This window comes from Octopus sinensis, linkage group LG19 (genome assembly GCF_006345805.1).
Source record: "Octopus sinensis linkage group LG19, ASM634580v1, whole genome shotgun sequence".
NCBI classification, from domain to species: domain Eukaryota; kingdom Metazoa; phylum Mollusca; class Cephalopoda; order Octopoda; family Octopodidae; genus Octopus; species Octopus sinensis.
The window spans coordinates 12,470,244-12,487,663 of record NC_043015.1 but is presented as its reverse complement, the minus strand read 5'-3'; the positions used below and the strand labels follow the sequence as shown (position 1 = coordinate 12,487,663).

The window sequence follows — 17,420 nt, the reverse complement described above, 5'->3', positions numbered from 1 at the left end:
TCCTGCACCTATAGTTAAGAGGCAGCACATATGCTAGAACACAATAACCTCCTAAGCAGATCTGGTGCAGATATGAGTAGAATATGGGAACCGGTATTAAGAAAAGATACAATAACCACACATTGTAAATACATGGAGACAAATAAACACATATACATACACATATGATGGGCTTCTCTCAGTTTCCATCTATCACATTCACTCACAAGGCTTTGGTTGGCCTGGGGCTATAGGGAGAAGACACTAAGCCAAGATGCTACACAATGGTACTGAACCTGAAGCTATGTGGTTGGGAAGCAACCTTCTTAAACACACAGCCATAGATGTGCCTTGCTAACATGATCAACAGACTTACCTGTACATTTCTGGGTCAAGTGAAGCCAAGTGATGAATATCAAGATCAATTCCATGGCGATTCAGAATTTTCGAGAGGAAAAACTGAGCAAAAGGTAACTCCACCAAGAGGTTTTCATAGAGAGCCTAGAAGAGTGAACAAAATGTGTCAATGCCATTAATAATGAAAAGAGATTTGATTTTTGTGAGAGGTTGATGAAACATTATCATTTACAATAAAGACACTAACTTTTGTTTGGTCTGTAGACCAAATACAGTTCCTTCAACTCCAGGTTATTTCATTAAACACTGTAGACAGCTATGTATCTTGACTCTGTAATTGTTCTTTCCGACAAAACCTAGTTCATTTCACATCATTTTAAAATTTAAGTTTTACTTTCACAACAATATTATCAAGCATTTTGTTTGCTTTTAGTTTACATTTCTTTCATAAAAAAAGAAATTATTATACAACTACATCACTGAAGGCAGAAACTTTGGATTCCTTATGCCTTATTCATGGTAATAATGCTCTTTAAATTCACTTCAAAAATTTCTCTTAAATCAGGATTTCTTTTAGCCAAAATATGAAAAGTGCCAAGAATTACATAATGATTATCTCAACAGGCACCAATTTATCTGTAATTGTTAAACATTGTTTCGCATTGAATCAAAAAGCTTTTACTGTCATTATGTACTTGGTTTAATATCTTTACATTAATGTGATTTTGAATGAAAAAAAAAGAAAAAAAAACCGTTATGTTCACAATTCCCCTTTAAGCCAATGCTTTAGTCTGATTTTTGATAGATAAAATAAACAAAAACTATACTTATTTCCCATAACATTCCTGCAAGGAAATAATAAAGGTCTGAATAATTTTTAAAAGAACAGGTAATTTAGGTAGAGAAGTCTGTCATGTTGATGGCTATCAATTTGATCTCTTGAGTCAAGAGAGATTTTATGCTAGAATATGTGCTGGATATAATTTGAGTGGATAAGAACATTACTTTTAGTTTGGAAATAAAAACTCTTAGCTCAAATTTGGCCTAGTACTATATACACTCAGGAGGAATAAGATACTTGATAATGATTAGAGGGGGAACTAACTGAAACAATGGAAATAAAAAAAAAAGCAATTATATATAGGTTTTAATAGTCTTAAAAATTACATTATTTTAACAACAAAATACATCTCAGACACTAAATTACTATTTGATAAACCAGTGAAACATGAAAAGTACCTTACCTTTCCTAACATTCTCCCGAGGAAATAATAATGGTCTGTATAATTTTCAAAAAGGGCCGGCGCTTGTGGATTTGGGTAGAGTAGTTTGTCATTGGTGTATTTGAAGAATCCACGATTAGGATCAAAGCCTGTTTTCAGTAATTCTGACAAAAACTCCCGGGACAAACCTCCACCATCAATTCCTGCTTCATCAATTCCAGCAGAGTTCACCAATCTTACTCGTAACCGCAGTTTCAAGTTTGGTTCTGATTTATTAAGAAATTCCAGTATACAGCAATTATACTACATAAGTTGTAAAAATATGAAAAACTTTCATCAAAGATATTCAATGAAGAAATCAATACAACCTTGAGGTTAATGGCTATTATACAATACTTTACAACACAAAGTCTGTTATAAAACTTCTCTTTTTTTTTTTAATCTACATTCATAACATTCAAAGCTGACCAGAAGAGAATTAATGCATTCGAGCTTTGGTGTTGGAGAAGACTTTTACGGATTCCATGGACAGCGAGGCTCACCAATGGAGAAATTCTTAAGCAGATAAAGCCGAAAATGTTGCTAGAAGCTAGGATCACCAAGCATAGATTGACATATTTTGGTCATATTATGCGGAGAAAATCCCTGGAGAAGGACATCATGCTCGGAATGGTCAGTGGCAAGAGAGGAAAAAGTCGACCAAGAACCCGCTGGCTTGACACCATCAAGAGTGATACAGGAATGGACATAGCCAATCTGAAAGAAGCGGCCCAGGATAGAACTGACTGGAGGACACTGATCCAACGAGTGACCGCGAGTCGACTTCAACTGAGCGGTTAAGAAGAAGAAAGACATTCATAACACTAAAATGTTCTTTGTGCATTAGTTTATTCCATATTTTGAGGTGCTTTCTTATTGAAACAAATTTGAGGAAGCCTGTCCGTCAATTAACAAGAGGACTGAAATGTCAACAACAAACCACCAACAATTCATTTTTGCTTTACAGTGATCTTGCTATGTACATCAGTGAGCTGTGGCCTTCCAAAAGCACCTACTTTATAGCTAGGTCTACCAAGTCAACAAGAGTTACTGCTTTTATGAGGAACACAATGCAGTATTAATGACAAAATACAAACTGTTGGCCTTTTGACCAGTTAGTCTGAACTCTACTGACTCTTAAAACACAGAACAAGTAATATATATGTACATATATAAAGTATCAATAACTACCATTCTCTTCGGATAATTTTTCAAAAGCATCTTCATAAATATAGTTTCTTCTAATCTTGATATTAATTGATAATCCTAATTGAAAGTTGGTCATTTCAGACTGATGTTCTTCTCGATCTTGGTTAACATGTTGATGGAGGATCTAATAAAAGATAATGGTACACAAAATGTAGCTTTTAACTTCTAGGAAAGAATTCTTCAAAAGTTCAGTATCAAATTGGATGAGGAGAATGAGTGAACAGGTGTTCTTTTTTTGTTTGGCTTAATTAATTGACAAAGACGAGAGTTGATTGAAAATTACTAAAAGCTGAAAAGGAATCAAGAGTTGAATGAAAACAAAATGGAAAGGAAACATTAATGTTTGTTAAAAAGGAAGGAAAGAGTAAGGATTTAAACATTAGGGTAAGAAATTTTGTCAGCGATTGTGCACCCTCAAAACACATTTCCCACTTATATCACATCCACTGAATGCAGCTGTTTCTTCTACTCTTCCCATCCCTTCTCTGTCATACACAACACACTCTGCATAAAGCATTTCTCAAGCAATCCTCCTAGCCAGAAGATTTTTGAAATATTTTCCTTGTCCATGTTTTCTCTACATCTGTCAACCCACAGAAAATCAATCTGAACATTTACCACATTGATCTCACCAGCTTGGGAGGGACAACAAAGGTCATGGATATTTCTTTTTCTCAAAGCAAAAAATAAATAAATAAATAAATAAAGAAAGAAAGAAACCATGGTCATACAAGATTATACAAGCATCTTTTTTTTAATTAATATCCCGTGATAATGAAGGAATCACTACACACTTAATGATATAAAAATCCTATGTGCCATGTATAACATGGCATGCAGTGAAGAATTAAAAGGATTTTAGTTAGGCCAAATGGTAGTGATTGTGGATTCAGAGTAAATGTAGTACCTGCTCGTTTTCTTGCTTTACTCAATGGACAATTAAACATTTTTTTGTCACTTTTTCCTTTCTCAGACTCAATGTCTCATATAAACTATATTGCAACAGTTCACATGAGATGCTATTAGTGTCTGTGGCTCCATCATTAAAGTAGGTGAAAACATTTATAGCTTAAAATATCACTACCGAAAAATACTTACATTTTTTTTTCTCCTTTTCTCTATTTCTATAAAATGTTGATTCATTTGAAGTCATTACAAAAATGAAACATTTGATATATTTTCCAATACTCAATTTTATTGTTCACTAACCAAAGATAGATAAGGAAAATATAGAATTTCTGTATGCAATATCACATATTCAATAAAGTCAATGGGCCAGATGAAATGAAGTTATGGGCTGTAGTCTAACAAAGCATGTGTAATTGTAACACATGTACCACTAGCAAAATATCTTTGTGTATGAATCAACATCAGTTCGCTCTCAAATCACAAACATTCTAAATCTGAGTCACTTAATCCCAAATTAATTAATTAATTTAAGTAACAGAGCTTATCTACTGATCTTAGCAAATCATGAAAGAACTTTGGGATTCAGGTTCTTTTCGTTTCCCATTAATCTTTCATAACCATAACTTCACCAAGCATATCAAAAGTTTTGCCAGAATAATGGGAGATGCTACAGTATCATTTAATCATGTGTATTCCTAGTAAAATTATTCTTTGCCATTGTATCTTTAGCTTTTATCTTTTGACTTGCTTCAGGCATTAGACTGTGGCCATGCTGGAGTACCACCTTGAAGAATTTCTAGTCAAATGAATCGATTCCAATACTTAATTTTTAAAGCCTGGTACTTATTCTATTGGTTCTCTTTTGCCAAACTGCTAAGTCATAGGGATGTAACATACCTACACTGGTTGTCACGTGGTGGTGGTGGTGGCGAGGAGACAAAAACAGATACAAAGACACACACACACATACATAAGACAGGCTTCTGTCAGTTTCCAGTTATCAAATTCACTCACAAGACTTTGGTCAGCCTGAGGCTATAGTAGAAGACACTTGACCAAGGTCCCACACAGTGAGACTGAGCCCAGAACCATGTGGTTGGGAAGCAAGCTTCTTAACACACAGCTGTGCATTAAGAATAAATTTTAAAATTTAAATAAGATATTAAACTTGTAAATTAACATACCTTAATTCTTTCTGTAAAACGCACTACAAATGGCAGTTCAGTAAGGATGATAAGGTTCCAGATGTCCCTTCCTGATAGTGGTGGTCCTGAATCTGGACCTGCACAAAAACAAATAATTGATAGTAATAATAATCCTTTCTATTATAGGCACAAAGCCTGAAATTTTGCAGGGAAGGGATTAGTTGATTACATTGACCCCAACTCAACTGGAACTTAATTCATCAACTCTGAAAGGATGAAAGGTAGATCTTGACAAAATCTGAACCCAGAATGTAAAGATTGACAAAATGCCACTAAGTATTTTGCCCATTCTAGCAGGAGGAGAAGAAGAAGAAGAAGAAAAAGAAGAAGAAGAAAAAGAAAAAGAAGAAGAAAAGAAAAAGAAGAAGAAAAAAGAAAAAGAAAAAGAAGAAGAAGGATTATTACTATAATTAGGAAACTATTAACTGTACAATAGCTAGTTAATATAGATAGTTCTTTCTACTATTGACACAAAACCCAAAATTTGGGGGTGAGGGGGCTAGTTGATTACATCAACCCCTGAGCTCAACCAATACTTATTTTATCAACCTTGTAAGGATGAAACACAAAACCAACCTCAATGGTATGTGAACTCAGAACATAAAGAGACAGAAAAAATGTTGCTTAACATTATGTTCTGGTGTGATAATGATTCTGTCATCTTTCAGCCTTAATAAAGATAGGTAACAATAATATTTATTACAAGTGAACACATAACTGTACATAGAGTATGTGGAAGCACTCCGTCGGTTACGACGATGAGGATTCCGGTTGATCCAAATCAACGGAACAGCCTGCTCGTGAAATTAACATGTAAGTGGCTGAGCACTCCACTGACACGTGCACCCGTAACATAGTTCTCGGGGATATTCAGCATGACACAGAGAGTGACAAGGCCGGTCCCTTGAAATACAAGTACAACAGAAACAAGAAGTAAGAGTGAGAGAAAGTTGTGGTGAAAGAGTACAGCAGGGATCACCACTATCCCCTGCCGGAGCACGTGGAGCTTTTAGGTGTTTTCGCTCAATAAACACTCACAACGCCCGGTCTGGAAATCGAAACTGCAATCCTATGACCGCGAGTCTGCTGCCCTAACTACTGGGCCATTGCGCCTCCACTCATAGAGTATACATAAACTGTAATTCAGTTAATTGTAAATGCTAATTTTAAAAGATGTGTAACTTCTTCGCAAATATATTTATGAGACTCAAAGTTCAGTTAAAATGTTTAATAACTTACCACTGTCAGTTGGTACATATGGCATCAATGGCTGTTGACTATAAAGGTTGGCAGCTTGTAAATTATACAGCTGTAATAATGAAAGAAGAAAAAAAAATATACACTGAAGGAATGTGAAATAAAATCAGTTACAAAAAATTCTCACAAAAATAAAAAAATAAAAAAAGGCAAAGGTGTGACTGCATGGTAAGAAGTTTGATTTCCAATCACATGGTCCTGGGTTCAATCCTATTGTGTAACATCTTAGGCAAGTGTCATCTAGTACAGCCCTGGGCCATCCAAAGCCTTGTGTGTGTGTGTACGGGGGGGGGGCTTGCGTTTGTGTTTGTCTCCCACCATTGCTTGACAACCAGTGTTGGTTTGTTTACACCCTTGTAACTTAGCAGTTTGGGAAAAGGGGTCGATAGAATAAGTACTAGGCTTAAAAAAAAAAAGACAGTAAGTACTGGGTTGATTCATTGTTGAACTGCTCATTACATGCTTTAGAGCTACAGTTAAGAAATTTCAGTCATTCAGTTCTGGGTTCAATCCTACTGCATGGCACCGTTTACCGTATACTTGGGTCAACCAAATCTTTGTGAGTGAAATTGTAAAGAAGCCTGCAGGACTATATCTGTTCTTAGGTGAAGACTGTTAGCAGAGAATGTGTAGTTGCAAATAATCAGACAATAATGGTTGGAGAACTTCTCCACTTCCTCCAAATAATCTAGGTGGCCCAGCCCTTTCTCTTCTGACTAATAACAACTAAGCCTCTATAAAAAACAAAGAAAAAGAAAAACAATCAGGGTCAAGTTAGCCAACTAGTTTCACATTTGAATAGTAACAGCAGATTGTAATAGTATTTCAGATTTCCAGTACTTGTACAAAGCTGTAGATTTTTATAAAAGGGAACTATTTATTCAATGTTGATATCTTCTTTGGGTACATGGCTACAAATTAATATGGGAAGGAAATAAGTAAGACTGGAAGATGTTCATGTTATTTTTAAAAACCTCAACATGACTGAAGTACATTGACTTCAACAATGAAATGAATCTACCTTGCAGATTTGGTTTGCAAGAAATTCACCTGTTGCTGTATAATTCAAACCAATGAATCATTGTATGCTGTTTTGAAAACTGAAGGGAAAAGTAGCTTTCCTATTTTTGCTGGAAAAGGACTGCTAATGTCTTTGTACTACCAGGTAAGAAACATTATTCTACTTACAGTAATGAAATACAGTGGATAATAATCACTCTCTATTTAATAGAATTATGTTTAAGAAAATTATTCTGTTTTTATTCTTTTACTCGTTTCAGTCATCTGACTGCAGCCATGCTGGAGCACTGCCTTTAGTCAAGCAAATCGACCCCAGGACTTATTCTTTGGTCGGCCCGAGGCTATAGTAGAAGACACTTGCCTGAGGTGCCACGCAGTCGGACTGAACCGGGAACATGTGGTTGGTGAGCAAGCTACTTACTACACAGCCACTCCTACGCCTATCTCAAGATAAAATACTTATCTGAATTCATGTGGCTTAAACAATGTTAGCATAGAAAAAAGAAAACCTCATCAAAATATATTTAAAAAATATAAATAATGTATTACAGCAAACACTATGATATAGGTTTCAAATTTTGGCACAAGGCCAGCAATTTCAGGGGAGGAGGTAAGTTGACTACATTGACCCCAATGCTCAGCTGGCAGAAACGTTAGCGCGCCAGGCAAAATGCTTCGTGGTATGTTGTCTGTCGTAATGTTGTGAGTTCAAATTCTGCCGAGGTCGACTTTGCCTTTCATCCTTCCAGGGTCGATAAATTAAGTACCAGTTACGCACTGGGGTTGATATAATCGACTTAATCCGTTTGTCTGTCCTTGTTTGTCCCCTCTGTGTTTAGCCCCTTGTGGGTAATAAAGAAATAGGTACTTACGTTATCAGTCCCCAAAAAATAAAAGGCAAAGTTGACCTCAGTGGAATTTGAACTCAGAACGTAAAGACGGAAGAAACGCCACTAAGCATTTTGCCTGGTGTGCCAATAAATCTGCCAGCTCACCACTTTAGCAAAAGCTATAATATTAAATTAGCAGAAAAAAAGTTTACCTTATCAGTACGTATATGTATATGGTCAGCCAACCAATGATTTGTAGGGCAGAATTGACGTCGGGTATCCCTTGAATGTAACTGCTTTACTAGTGTAGAGATTGACTGAAAAGAAAGAAAAGAAATAACAAATAGCTGTCATATAAGTTCAACATGAAAGAAGAAAAACATGACCAAAATTAGCATTAAAGGTACTGATGACCAAAAAAAACTTCTTTTTTTCTAGTATATGCAATTGAGACAATATTAACCCTCTTGGGACACTCAGGCTGATTGATTGGCCCAAGTGATACAAGCTGAAAGGACTTAAGAGGCTGGTCCATTGGCTCAATGGAACGAATGTTGTGAATGGTTGGTTTTGAAGTGTAATGGCTAATCAGAGATCCTCTTTCAGTAGATCTCAATAGAAAAAATTTTTAGTCTTTTTGACTACATATACCAAAATACTGAGTGTCTCAATGGGTTAAACTAAAACATAACTATTTATATACTCTCTCTTTTACTCGTTTCAGTCATTTGACTGTGGCCATGCTGGAGCCCCGCCTTTAGTCGAGCAAATCAACCCCGGGACTTATTCTTTGTAAGCCCTGTAAGTGACGGGGACGTAAACGCACCACCATCGGTTGTCAAGCAATGCTAGGGGGACAAACACAGACACACAAACACATACATGAGTCCATAAGCCATACACACACACACAAATATATATATATATATATATATATATATATATATACATATATACGACGGGCTTCTTTCAGTTTCTGTCTACCAAATCCACTCACAAGGCATTGATCGGCCCGGGGCTATAGCAGAAGACACTTGCCCAAGATGCCACGCAGTGGGACTGAACTCAGAACCATGTGGTTGGTTAGCAAGCTACTTACCACACAGCCACTCCTGTGTATTACAGCAAACACTATAATATACTTAATGTATATACATTGTTGAAGGCCAGTTACTGCAGTATTTGATTTGAGATAGTATCACTTATGAACTTGCTAAAACCCAATAAATATGAGAGAAGGGAGAGAGGAGAGAAAATTCATCCTAGTAGTGGCCAGCAAGAGCACCAGATGCATTTTGGCATTTTTTATGTCTTTTCAATGGTGTGTACTTGTAAGCCAGCTACATGCTTTAACGAGAAGTGATTAAAACATTCACTGATGTTGCAAAAAGCCACCCAGCTTATCAAAAATTTGGTATGTACAATTGAGGAAGCATTTAGTTAAACTAGCCATATATATAGTATACTAAATGTATAGACACTGTTAGAGACCAATTACAGCAGTATTTATCCTGAGATAGTACTTTTTATGGACTTGCAAGTCCATGAGTCCATAAGAGATACAATCCCAGATCAGTAAAGATCCCTTTCAGTCATGAATGACCATGAGATTGCACCTAGAAAGTCCCCCTCCCAGGCAAGGTTGTTTATGGAAGAACAGCAGTTGCCCATGCATACCAGCCTCCCGTCTCCAGGCCACTGATGTTATCCAAAGGAAAGGAAAAGGCCGATACAGCTTGGCATCAGTGACATTGCAACTCATTTCTACAGATGAGTGAACTGGAGCAACATCAAATAAAATGTCTTACTCAAGAACACAACACACAGCCCAGTCTGGGATTTGAACTCACAACCTCTTGATCATAAGCTCGATGCTCTAACCACTGAGCCATGCACCTTCACTTTGCTATCCCACATCAAATACTGCAATAACTGCCCTAATGACTGGGTATATATTAAGTGTGCTATAAATATTGGCTATTTATTTTTTTGGAAAAGTAAGCAACATATGAAATCTTTAAATGATAAACCATGTAACTAGTACCTGTGCTGGTGGCATATAACTAGCATTCATGTCAGTGGCATGTAAAAAGCACCTTTTGAGTGTTAGGCCTCATGGAGGCAATGACAAATGACTGAGACCTTTGGCAATATGCTGTGCTTGAAAAGAAGACCCATCAAGCCAAGTGAAATCATGGTGATGGCAGATACTGGTGTCATGCAACTGGTACCGATGTTGATGGCATGTAAAAGCACCCATTACACTCTCAGAGGTGGCTGGTGTTAGGAAGGGCATTGAGCCGTAATAACCATGTCAAATCAGACTGGGGTCTGGTGCAGCTCCCCAGCTGCCAGCTCTGGTCAAACTGTTCAACTCATGCCAGCATGGACAACAGATGTTAAATGATGTTGATGATGATGATAAACCTATTTTAAAAGCAAAGAGTTTTTGTTTTACTCCACTACCTTGTTGACTCAAGGTATTTGTGTTCAAAGTAATAGCTGACCATGCATAATAAGAAATTAATCTCTTAGGGATGAAAAAAAAGTACTGAAATCTTACTTTAAATAAATGCCGCCAGAGTTGAGTTCGAAGTAAATTCTCTTCTTTAGCAACCTGAATACCGGTTTTACTAAATGCTTGTTGATAATCTTTATTTAAAAACACTTTTGATTCTGGGCTTGCAAGTTCAATAATTCCTAAACATATATCACGCAAAGTTAAACTCATTGGCACAAGTTCATTGAGAGAAAAAGGCATACTGGTAGATTTTTTTACATGTCCATCCTTGAATTCCCCTGAAATAGAAAAATATGTTTTGCTAAAAACAAAAAGGACTAAAAAAGATTTTAGTTAACAAAATATCTTCTAATTTGTATAACAATAGACTGATAATAAGAATATTCACAAATATTGCTAAGTTATGGAGAAAACTGATACAACAATAAAACTCTTCAAAACTATTAAATCAAATTCTCTTATGGTGAAAAGAATTATCTGATATGAAATGAAAGACAAACAATAATAAAATAAATTTTTAAATACTTAATAAAGATAACATTGCATCAAACAAATAAGTAAGTACACACATGCATGACAAGTATAAAGGCACCCATGATAGTGACATGTACAAGACCCCCACTTCACTCTTGGAGTAGCTGGCATTAGAAAGGGCGTCCAGCCACAGAAACCAAGCCAACTGAGATTGGAGCCTGGTACAGCTCTCTACCTTATCAGTTCCAGTGAAACTGTCTAACCCATGCTAGTATGGAAAACTGATACTAAATGATGATATATATATATATATATATATATATATATAACGATATGCATGTACGTACATACGTACATTCATACATACATACATACATACGGATAATAATAATATTATAGTGAGCAGTTATTCTTGAATCATGTTAATGCAATATTGTGTATAATATATAAAATGTCCTGCAATTAACAGTGGATAATGATGCATTGAAACAAATGTGGTGATTTGTAATAAAGCCTGTTCAACCCATCTTTCATATTAACATTTCTTTTATACTTACTTACATACAGACACATATACATACATATATATATATATATATATATATATATATATAAATTTATAAATATAAATTAATAATTTTAAATAATTTAAATTTTGAATTTTATATATTTTGTATATTATATCAATTAATTATATTTCTATGTTTTGGTTTATGCTTTTCACTGTATGATTTGCCTAATAGTGGTTTTATCTCTAATTTAATTTATATATATATATATATATATATATATATAGAGAGAGAGAGAGAGAGAGAGAGGATGCTGAAAAGTTCCTGACTTTAAGGGTATTGTCAAAGGCCTGGTTGGAGGCCCAACCTTCTAAGTTCTTTTACACCATCATTATTGGCATGGGTTGGATGGTAAGCCAGGGGAGTGGGGAACACCAGGTTCTGGTCTGATTTGGCAAGGTTTACGCAGCTCGATGCCCTTAATAACTCCAACCACTCGGTGGGTGGTTTTTACATGCCACTGGCACAGGTGCCATTAACTTGATAATGGCATCGGCGATGACAACAGTCTCACTTAGCTTGACAGGTCTACACAAGCACGGTATATCTTTTCTACTCTAGGCACAAGCCCTGATATTTTGGGGGGGAGGGCAGTTGAGTAGACTGACCCCAGTACACAACCGGTACTTAATTTAACAACCCCAAAAGCAAGGTCTTGGTCATCTGTCTCTGCCTCCATGAGGCCCAATGTTCGAATGGTGCTATTTACATTCCACTGGCATGGGTCAACCATGACTATGATTTTACAGGTCTTAGAAAAACTGAAGAATCACTGCAATAAGTGTGTCAATCTGAAAAGGGAACATATTGAATAAAATCATAATTAACTGGTCTTCCTGTATTTTCTTTTACCCAAAGCCAAGAATATTTCAGCCACACCCACGTGTATATATATATATATGGGTGGCATGTAAAAACACCCAGCACACACTCACACTCTGTAAAGTGGTTGGCATTAGGAAGGGCATCCAGCTACAGAAACTAAGCCAAATCAGACTGGATCCTGGTGCAGCTTCCCAGTTGCTAGCTCTGATCAAACTGTCCAACCCATGCCAGTATGTGTGTGTGTATATACACACACACACACATATGTACAAATTGAGAATTGAAAAAATCTCAATAGTTTAATATCATTATATTATATGAAGAATATAATATACAAAATTTAAAAAATATTATACAAAAAAACAAAATTTAAAAAAAATTATTTGCATAACATTTTAAACTTAAAAACATTAAAAGCAAACATCTGAAATATTACCTTCACTGTCTCCATAAAACTCTGCATCATGTAGTGTGTGGAGAGAATGGCTGAATGCAGCACAAAACACAGATAGCAAAGGAACAATAACTTGAATATCACTTTCAGCCAACGATTGACCACGGGCTAGTATTTGGATGAGAGATGTTTTTGTTCTGAAAATAAGTATGAAAACTTAAGCAGATAGAATCAAGTACACGGTCTGGGAGTGCAATACAATGTCTTCAGTAGAACATAAGCTGACACCAATTACTATGAAATCTGGTACCATATCAGCTGAGCCATTATTTTAGGTTATTGCAGTAATAATTAGATTCTAACCTTTAAGCAAAACAAAATGCTTTTAGCTTGTAGAAGAAACTATAGTGAAAAACTTTCTATGAAATGAAACCTTGAAAAACCATTTTCAGTGTTGAATACAAAAATTTCTTTTTGCAAATGTTTAATTTAAAGTTTCATTTAAATTTTAGTTTAAATAAAAATAAAATAATGCCCTAATACAGTACCAGGCAGTGGCTCTCATGGCTTTTGATCTTCATTGATTGGAAGAGTTATTCATGTACATTGTTTTGTCTTGGTATAAAAGATGGGCTACAACAAATATTCTGCTCAATACCACAAATTCGCTTGTCAGTTGCTTGACCATCACCAGTTGAGCATGTCCCTTAGTGACTGACGATACATGTATCTCTGATCATGAGCAGAAGTAGTGGGGGAGCACCATAGCTATACGTTGAGAGGAATTCTTTGGGGTTTGAATAATTCACCTTTGGAAACATGGGTGTTTTGTTCAACATCCTTAAACAACCCTTATTCAGGGACCTTTTGAGTGAGATGGGCTACTTAACATGAAGAAAATTCTAACTGGGCCCCCACCAGCAAAGTCATGCACTGTTTATCTTGATATGAGATCACCATGTTGCATACATATGGTTGTAATGTATGTGCCTGGTGTACTCTTATCATGATGGGTATACTGGGTTTCGTATATTTTACCCCGGTGTCACTTTGATGGCCTGCACTGCTCTCTCACTCAATAATAATCCTTTCTACTAAAGGCACAAGGCCTGAAATTTTTGGGGAGGGGACTAGTCGATTATATCAACCCCAGTGTTTCGATGGTACTAAATTTATCTACCCCAAAAGGATGAAAGGCAAAATTGACCTCAGCGGAATTTGAACTCAGAATGTAGCGACAGGTAAAATAATACTGCTAAACATTTAGCCCAGTGTGCTAATGATTCTGTCAGCTCGCTGCCTTATTAATATCAATAATAATAATCCTTTCAACTAAAGGTGCAAAGCCTGAAATTTTGGGGGGAGGGGACTAGTCAATTATATCAACCCCAGTGTTTCAATGGTACATAATTTATTGACCCCGAAAGGATGAAAAGCAAAGTCAACCTAGGCAGAATTTGAACTCAGATCGTAGCAACAGGCGAAATATTGCTTATGCATTTCACCCAGTGTGCTTATGATTCTGCCAACTTGCCACCTAATTAATAATAATAATAATAAAAATAATAATAATAATAATAATAATGATAATAATAATCATACAACCATCAGAGCATCACAACAAATCACAGCACATACCCAAGGCACACAGAGCTGCGCTCGGTAGTGAAGTGAAAGCACGCTATAAAAATAAAACTACTGAATAATAATGATAATTAATAATAATAATAATAATAATAAGGGTTATTCTTTCTACAGGAAGCACAAAACTTGAAATGGTTGGAGGAGGGGATAGTCAACTACATCAACCCTAGTGTCAAACTGGTACTTATTTTACCAAGTCCGAAAGGATGACAGGCAAAGTCAACCGTGGTGGAATTTGAATTTAGAATGTAAATACCACTAAGCATTTTGTTCAGCATGATAATGATCCTGTCAGTTTATTGCCTTAATAATAATAATAATAATAATAATAACAAGGCTAGCAATTCTGAGGAGAGGGGGAAATAACTGACATCACCAATACCAGTACTTAAATGGTATTCATTCTATAAGACAGCGAGCTGGCAGAAATGTTAGCACGCCGGGCGAAATGCTTAGCGGTATTTCATCTGCGTTACGTTGTGAGTTCAAATTCCGCCGAGGTCGACTTTGCCTTTCATCCTTTCGGGGTCGATAAATTAAGTACCAGTTACGCACTGGGGTCAATGTAATCGACTTAATACCTATGTCTGTCCTTGTTTGTCCCCTCTGTGTTTAGCCCCTTGTGGGTAATAAAGAAATAGGTATTCATTCTATCAATCCCAAAAGGATAAAAGACGAAGATGACTTTGGCAGGGATTGAACTCAAAATGTAAAGAGATAGAACAAATACTGCATGAAAATTTTTTCCAACACTAACAATTCTCCCCCCATCATTGTCATTATCATCATGTCTGCTTTTCCATGCTTGCAAGGGTTGGATAAGTATTTCTTTAGCACAGAACATTGGCATTTGTGTAGGCTTTGATCATCTGCTTCATGAGCTTCAGCACAATGGTTCTGAATCCTAGTCACGGCTGATGCCAGTGTTTCTTAACTGGTACATAAAAAAACTCACAACACTCTTGGAGTGGTTGGCATTAGGAAAGGCATCCAGCTGTAGAAACCATGCCAAATCAGATTGAAACCTGGTGCAGCTTCCTAGCTTAACAGTTTTCAGTCAAACCGTTCAACCAACGCCAGCATGGAAAACAGATGTGATGATGATGAAGTAATAGTTTGGTATCAGCAAAAGGTTGTAATCTTCAACTCCTTTTAAGAAGGGAAAACAGGCAACTTTTAGAATATTACTTCGGTTAAGTACATTTTACACTCAAGGATATTAGTGTCATTTTACAACAAATCTCAACTAATTGTTTTCCTTATCAATTTCATCTCTACTAGATAATTCCCCTTTCTTTTACTAAAAAGCACCTATTATAAAGACAGTACAAAATCTCATGTTTCAAGCATGAAACTTTTGGACTTAAGACAATAATCAGGAAATGATATTTTAAAAAATTTAAACATATAAACATGCTTAAATTAAAAAAAATATTATCACAATCTAAAAGTAGTTAAAATGTAAATAAAACAAAGAATAAGAGATAAAACAAAATATACTTACCCACTGACTGATATAGAATATCGGCAGGCACATTCTATCCATAATCTTTCCATGAAATCAATGTTGAAAGCTAAAGTGTACAACAATCTGAAACAGAACAAGTACAATGTAATAAGGTATTGAGATTATCAAAATAAATTTTATTACAAAAAATTGTAGTAAATGTCATAGAGATGTTTTAGCAGTACAGGAACATCTAACAGTAAAAATTAATTTAAATTTCAATCAATCAAGACCAATCCAAAAATGTAAATATATGTATTGGTTTTGTAAAACTACACAATAGAAAGTGTACAATTCCAGAGAAAGTTTGGATAAGGGACTAAAAAATGTTTAGTGGAGCATTCAGAGTCACTTTACAAATTTGCAATTTACTGACTAAAAACAATGAAATGTATAGTGTACTTTGCAAATTACTGTCTAAAAACAATGAAACTACAGTATAATATACTGGCAGCTATTATGTAGTTTACACTATTGAGAAAAATTTTTTCTGCATTAAAACATAGGCAAAAGATCTATCAAAAGTTGATGCCCGCTCCTGAATGAATATTATGACTCAACAAAAGCTTACAGTTCATAAACAACAATTGGTACTATCTTTCCAATGGCCCAATCTACTTAGTTATAAAGTAGCCTCAAGATGGTATAGCTAATAAGACAGTAAAACGGACAAGATTTATTTTTTTTTTATTAGCTTGTAGTACTAAGTTCAAAACATTCTATGGATATAGTCAAATGTTCAGGTCCTATAGGGTCCATGACAGGCGACTCACTTAGCTATAGTTCTGCATATGTATGCAAAAGCATTGCTCATTATAAATAATGTATAAGTTAATAGTGCCAGCCACTGCTACATTACCATTGTCATTCACTTTTCCAAGCTTGCATGGGTCAGAGAGAATTCATTGAGACAGATTTTCTGTGGATGGATGCTACCAACTCTCATCTGTTTCTAAGCAAAGTAATAATTCCCTAGTTTACTGAATAATGAAGCAGGCTGGATGTGCTTTTGTAGTTGACTTTAAGCATATAACATTAGCTGTATTTATTAGCATGGCTGTTGTTTTGCTTATAGCCAGTGAACACATAAAGACAAGGAGAAATCACACAAACATACACGCTTATACACACACACACACACGGGCATAGCTATGTATTGTTGACCTCAACTTCACACCAGTTACTGTCCGAAGTTAAGGCTTAGTCTTAAAATAGGTTACAATCAAGATTGTTGTTTTTGTAAGGCTCTTTGTTCAGTTTAATGGTTGTGTGTGTTATTTTTGATAATTATTTATATTAATATAGACTCTTGACGATTTTTACTATCCTGTGAGGAGAACATGGAATTACCCATCAGAATTCATGGAGTGACTAACAACTAAATGTAGTCACAGAGGTTAGATACTGATTGTTATGGTCAGTCATTAACTGAAACTTAACCGAGGGCTAATATGGTAA

At 35.6% G+C, this 17,420-nt stretch overlaps 1 protein-coding gene across 1 annotated transcript in view; it reads right to left on the bottom strand.

Moving 5' to 3' along the window:
- The window catches only part of LOC115222120 (ubiquitin-protein ligase E3C), a 64,445-nt gene that overhangs the window by 14,338 nt on the left and 32,687 nt on the right, over positions 1–17,420 (bottom strand). Inside the window, exons 11-19 of the mRNA XM_029792250.2 lie at positions 15,960–16,046; positions 12,854–13,008; positions 10,592–10,827; positions 8,241–8,345; positions 6,161–6,230; positions 4,901–4,998; positions 2,790–2,931; positions 1,581–1,825; positions 356–480 (exon numbers count right to left, since the gene is read on the bottom strand). Coding sequence (XP_029648110.1) covers positions 356–480; positions 1,581–1,825; positions 2,790–2,931; positions 4,901–4,998; positions 6,161–6,230; positions 8,241–8,345; positions 10,592–10,827; positions 12,854–13,008; positions 15,960–16,046 — 1,263 coding nt within the window. The remainder of the gene's footprint in view (positions 1–355; positions 481–1,580; positions 1,826–2,789; positions 2,932–4,900; positions 4,999–6,160; positions 6,231–8,240; positions 8,346–10,591; positions 10,828–12,853; positions 13,009–15,959; positions 16,047–17,420) is intronic.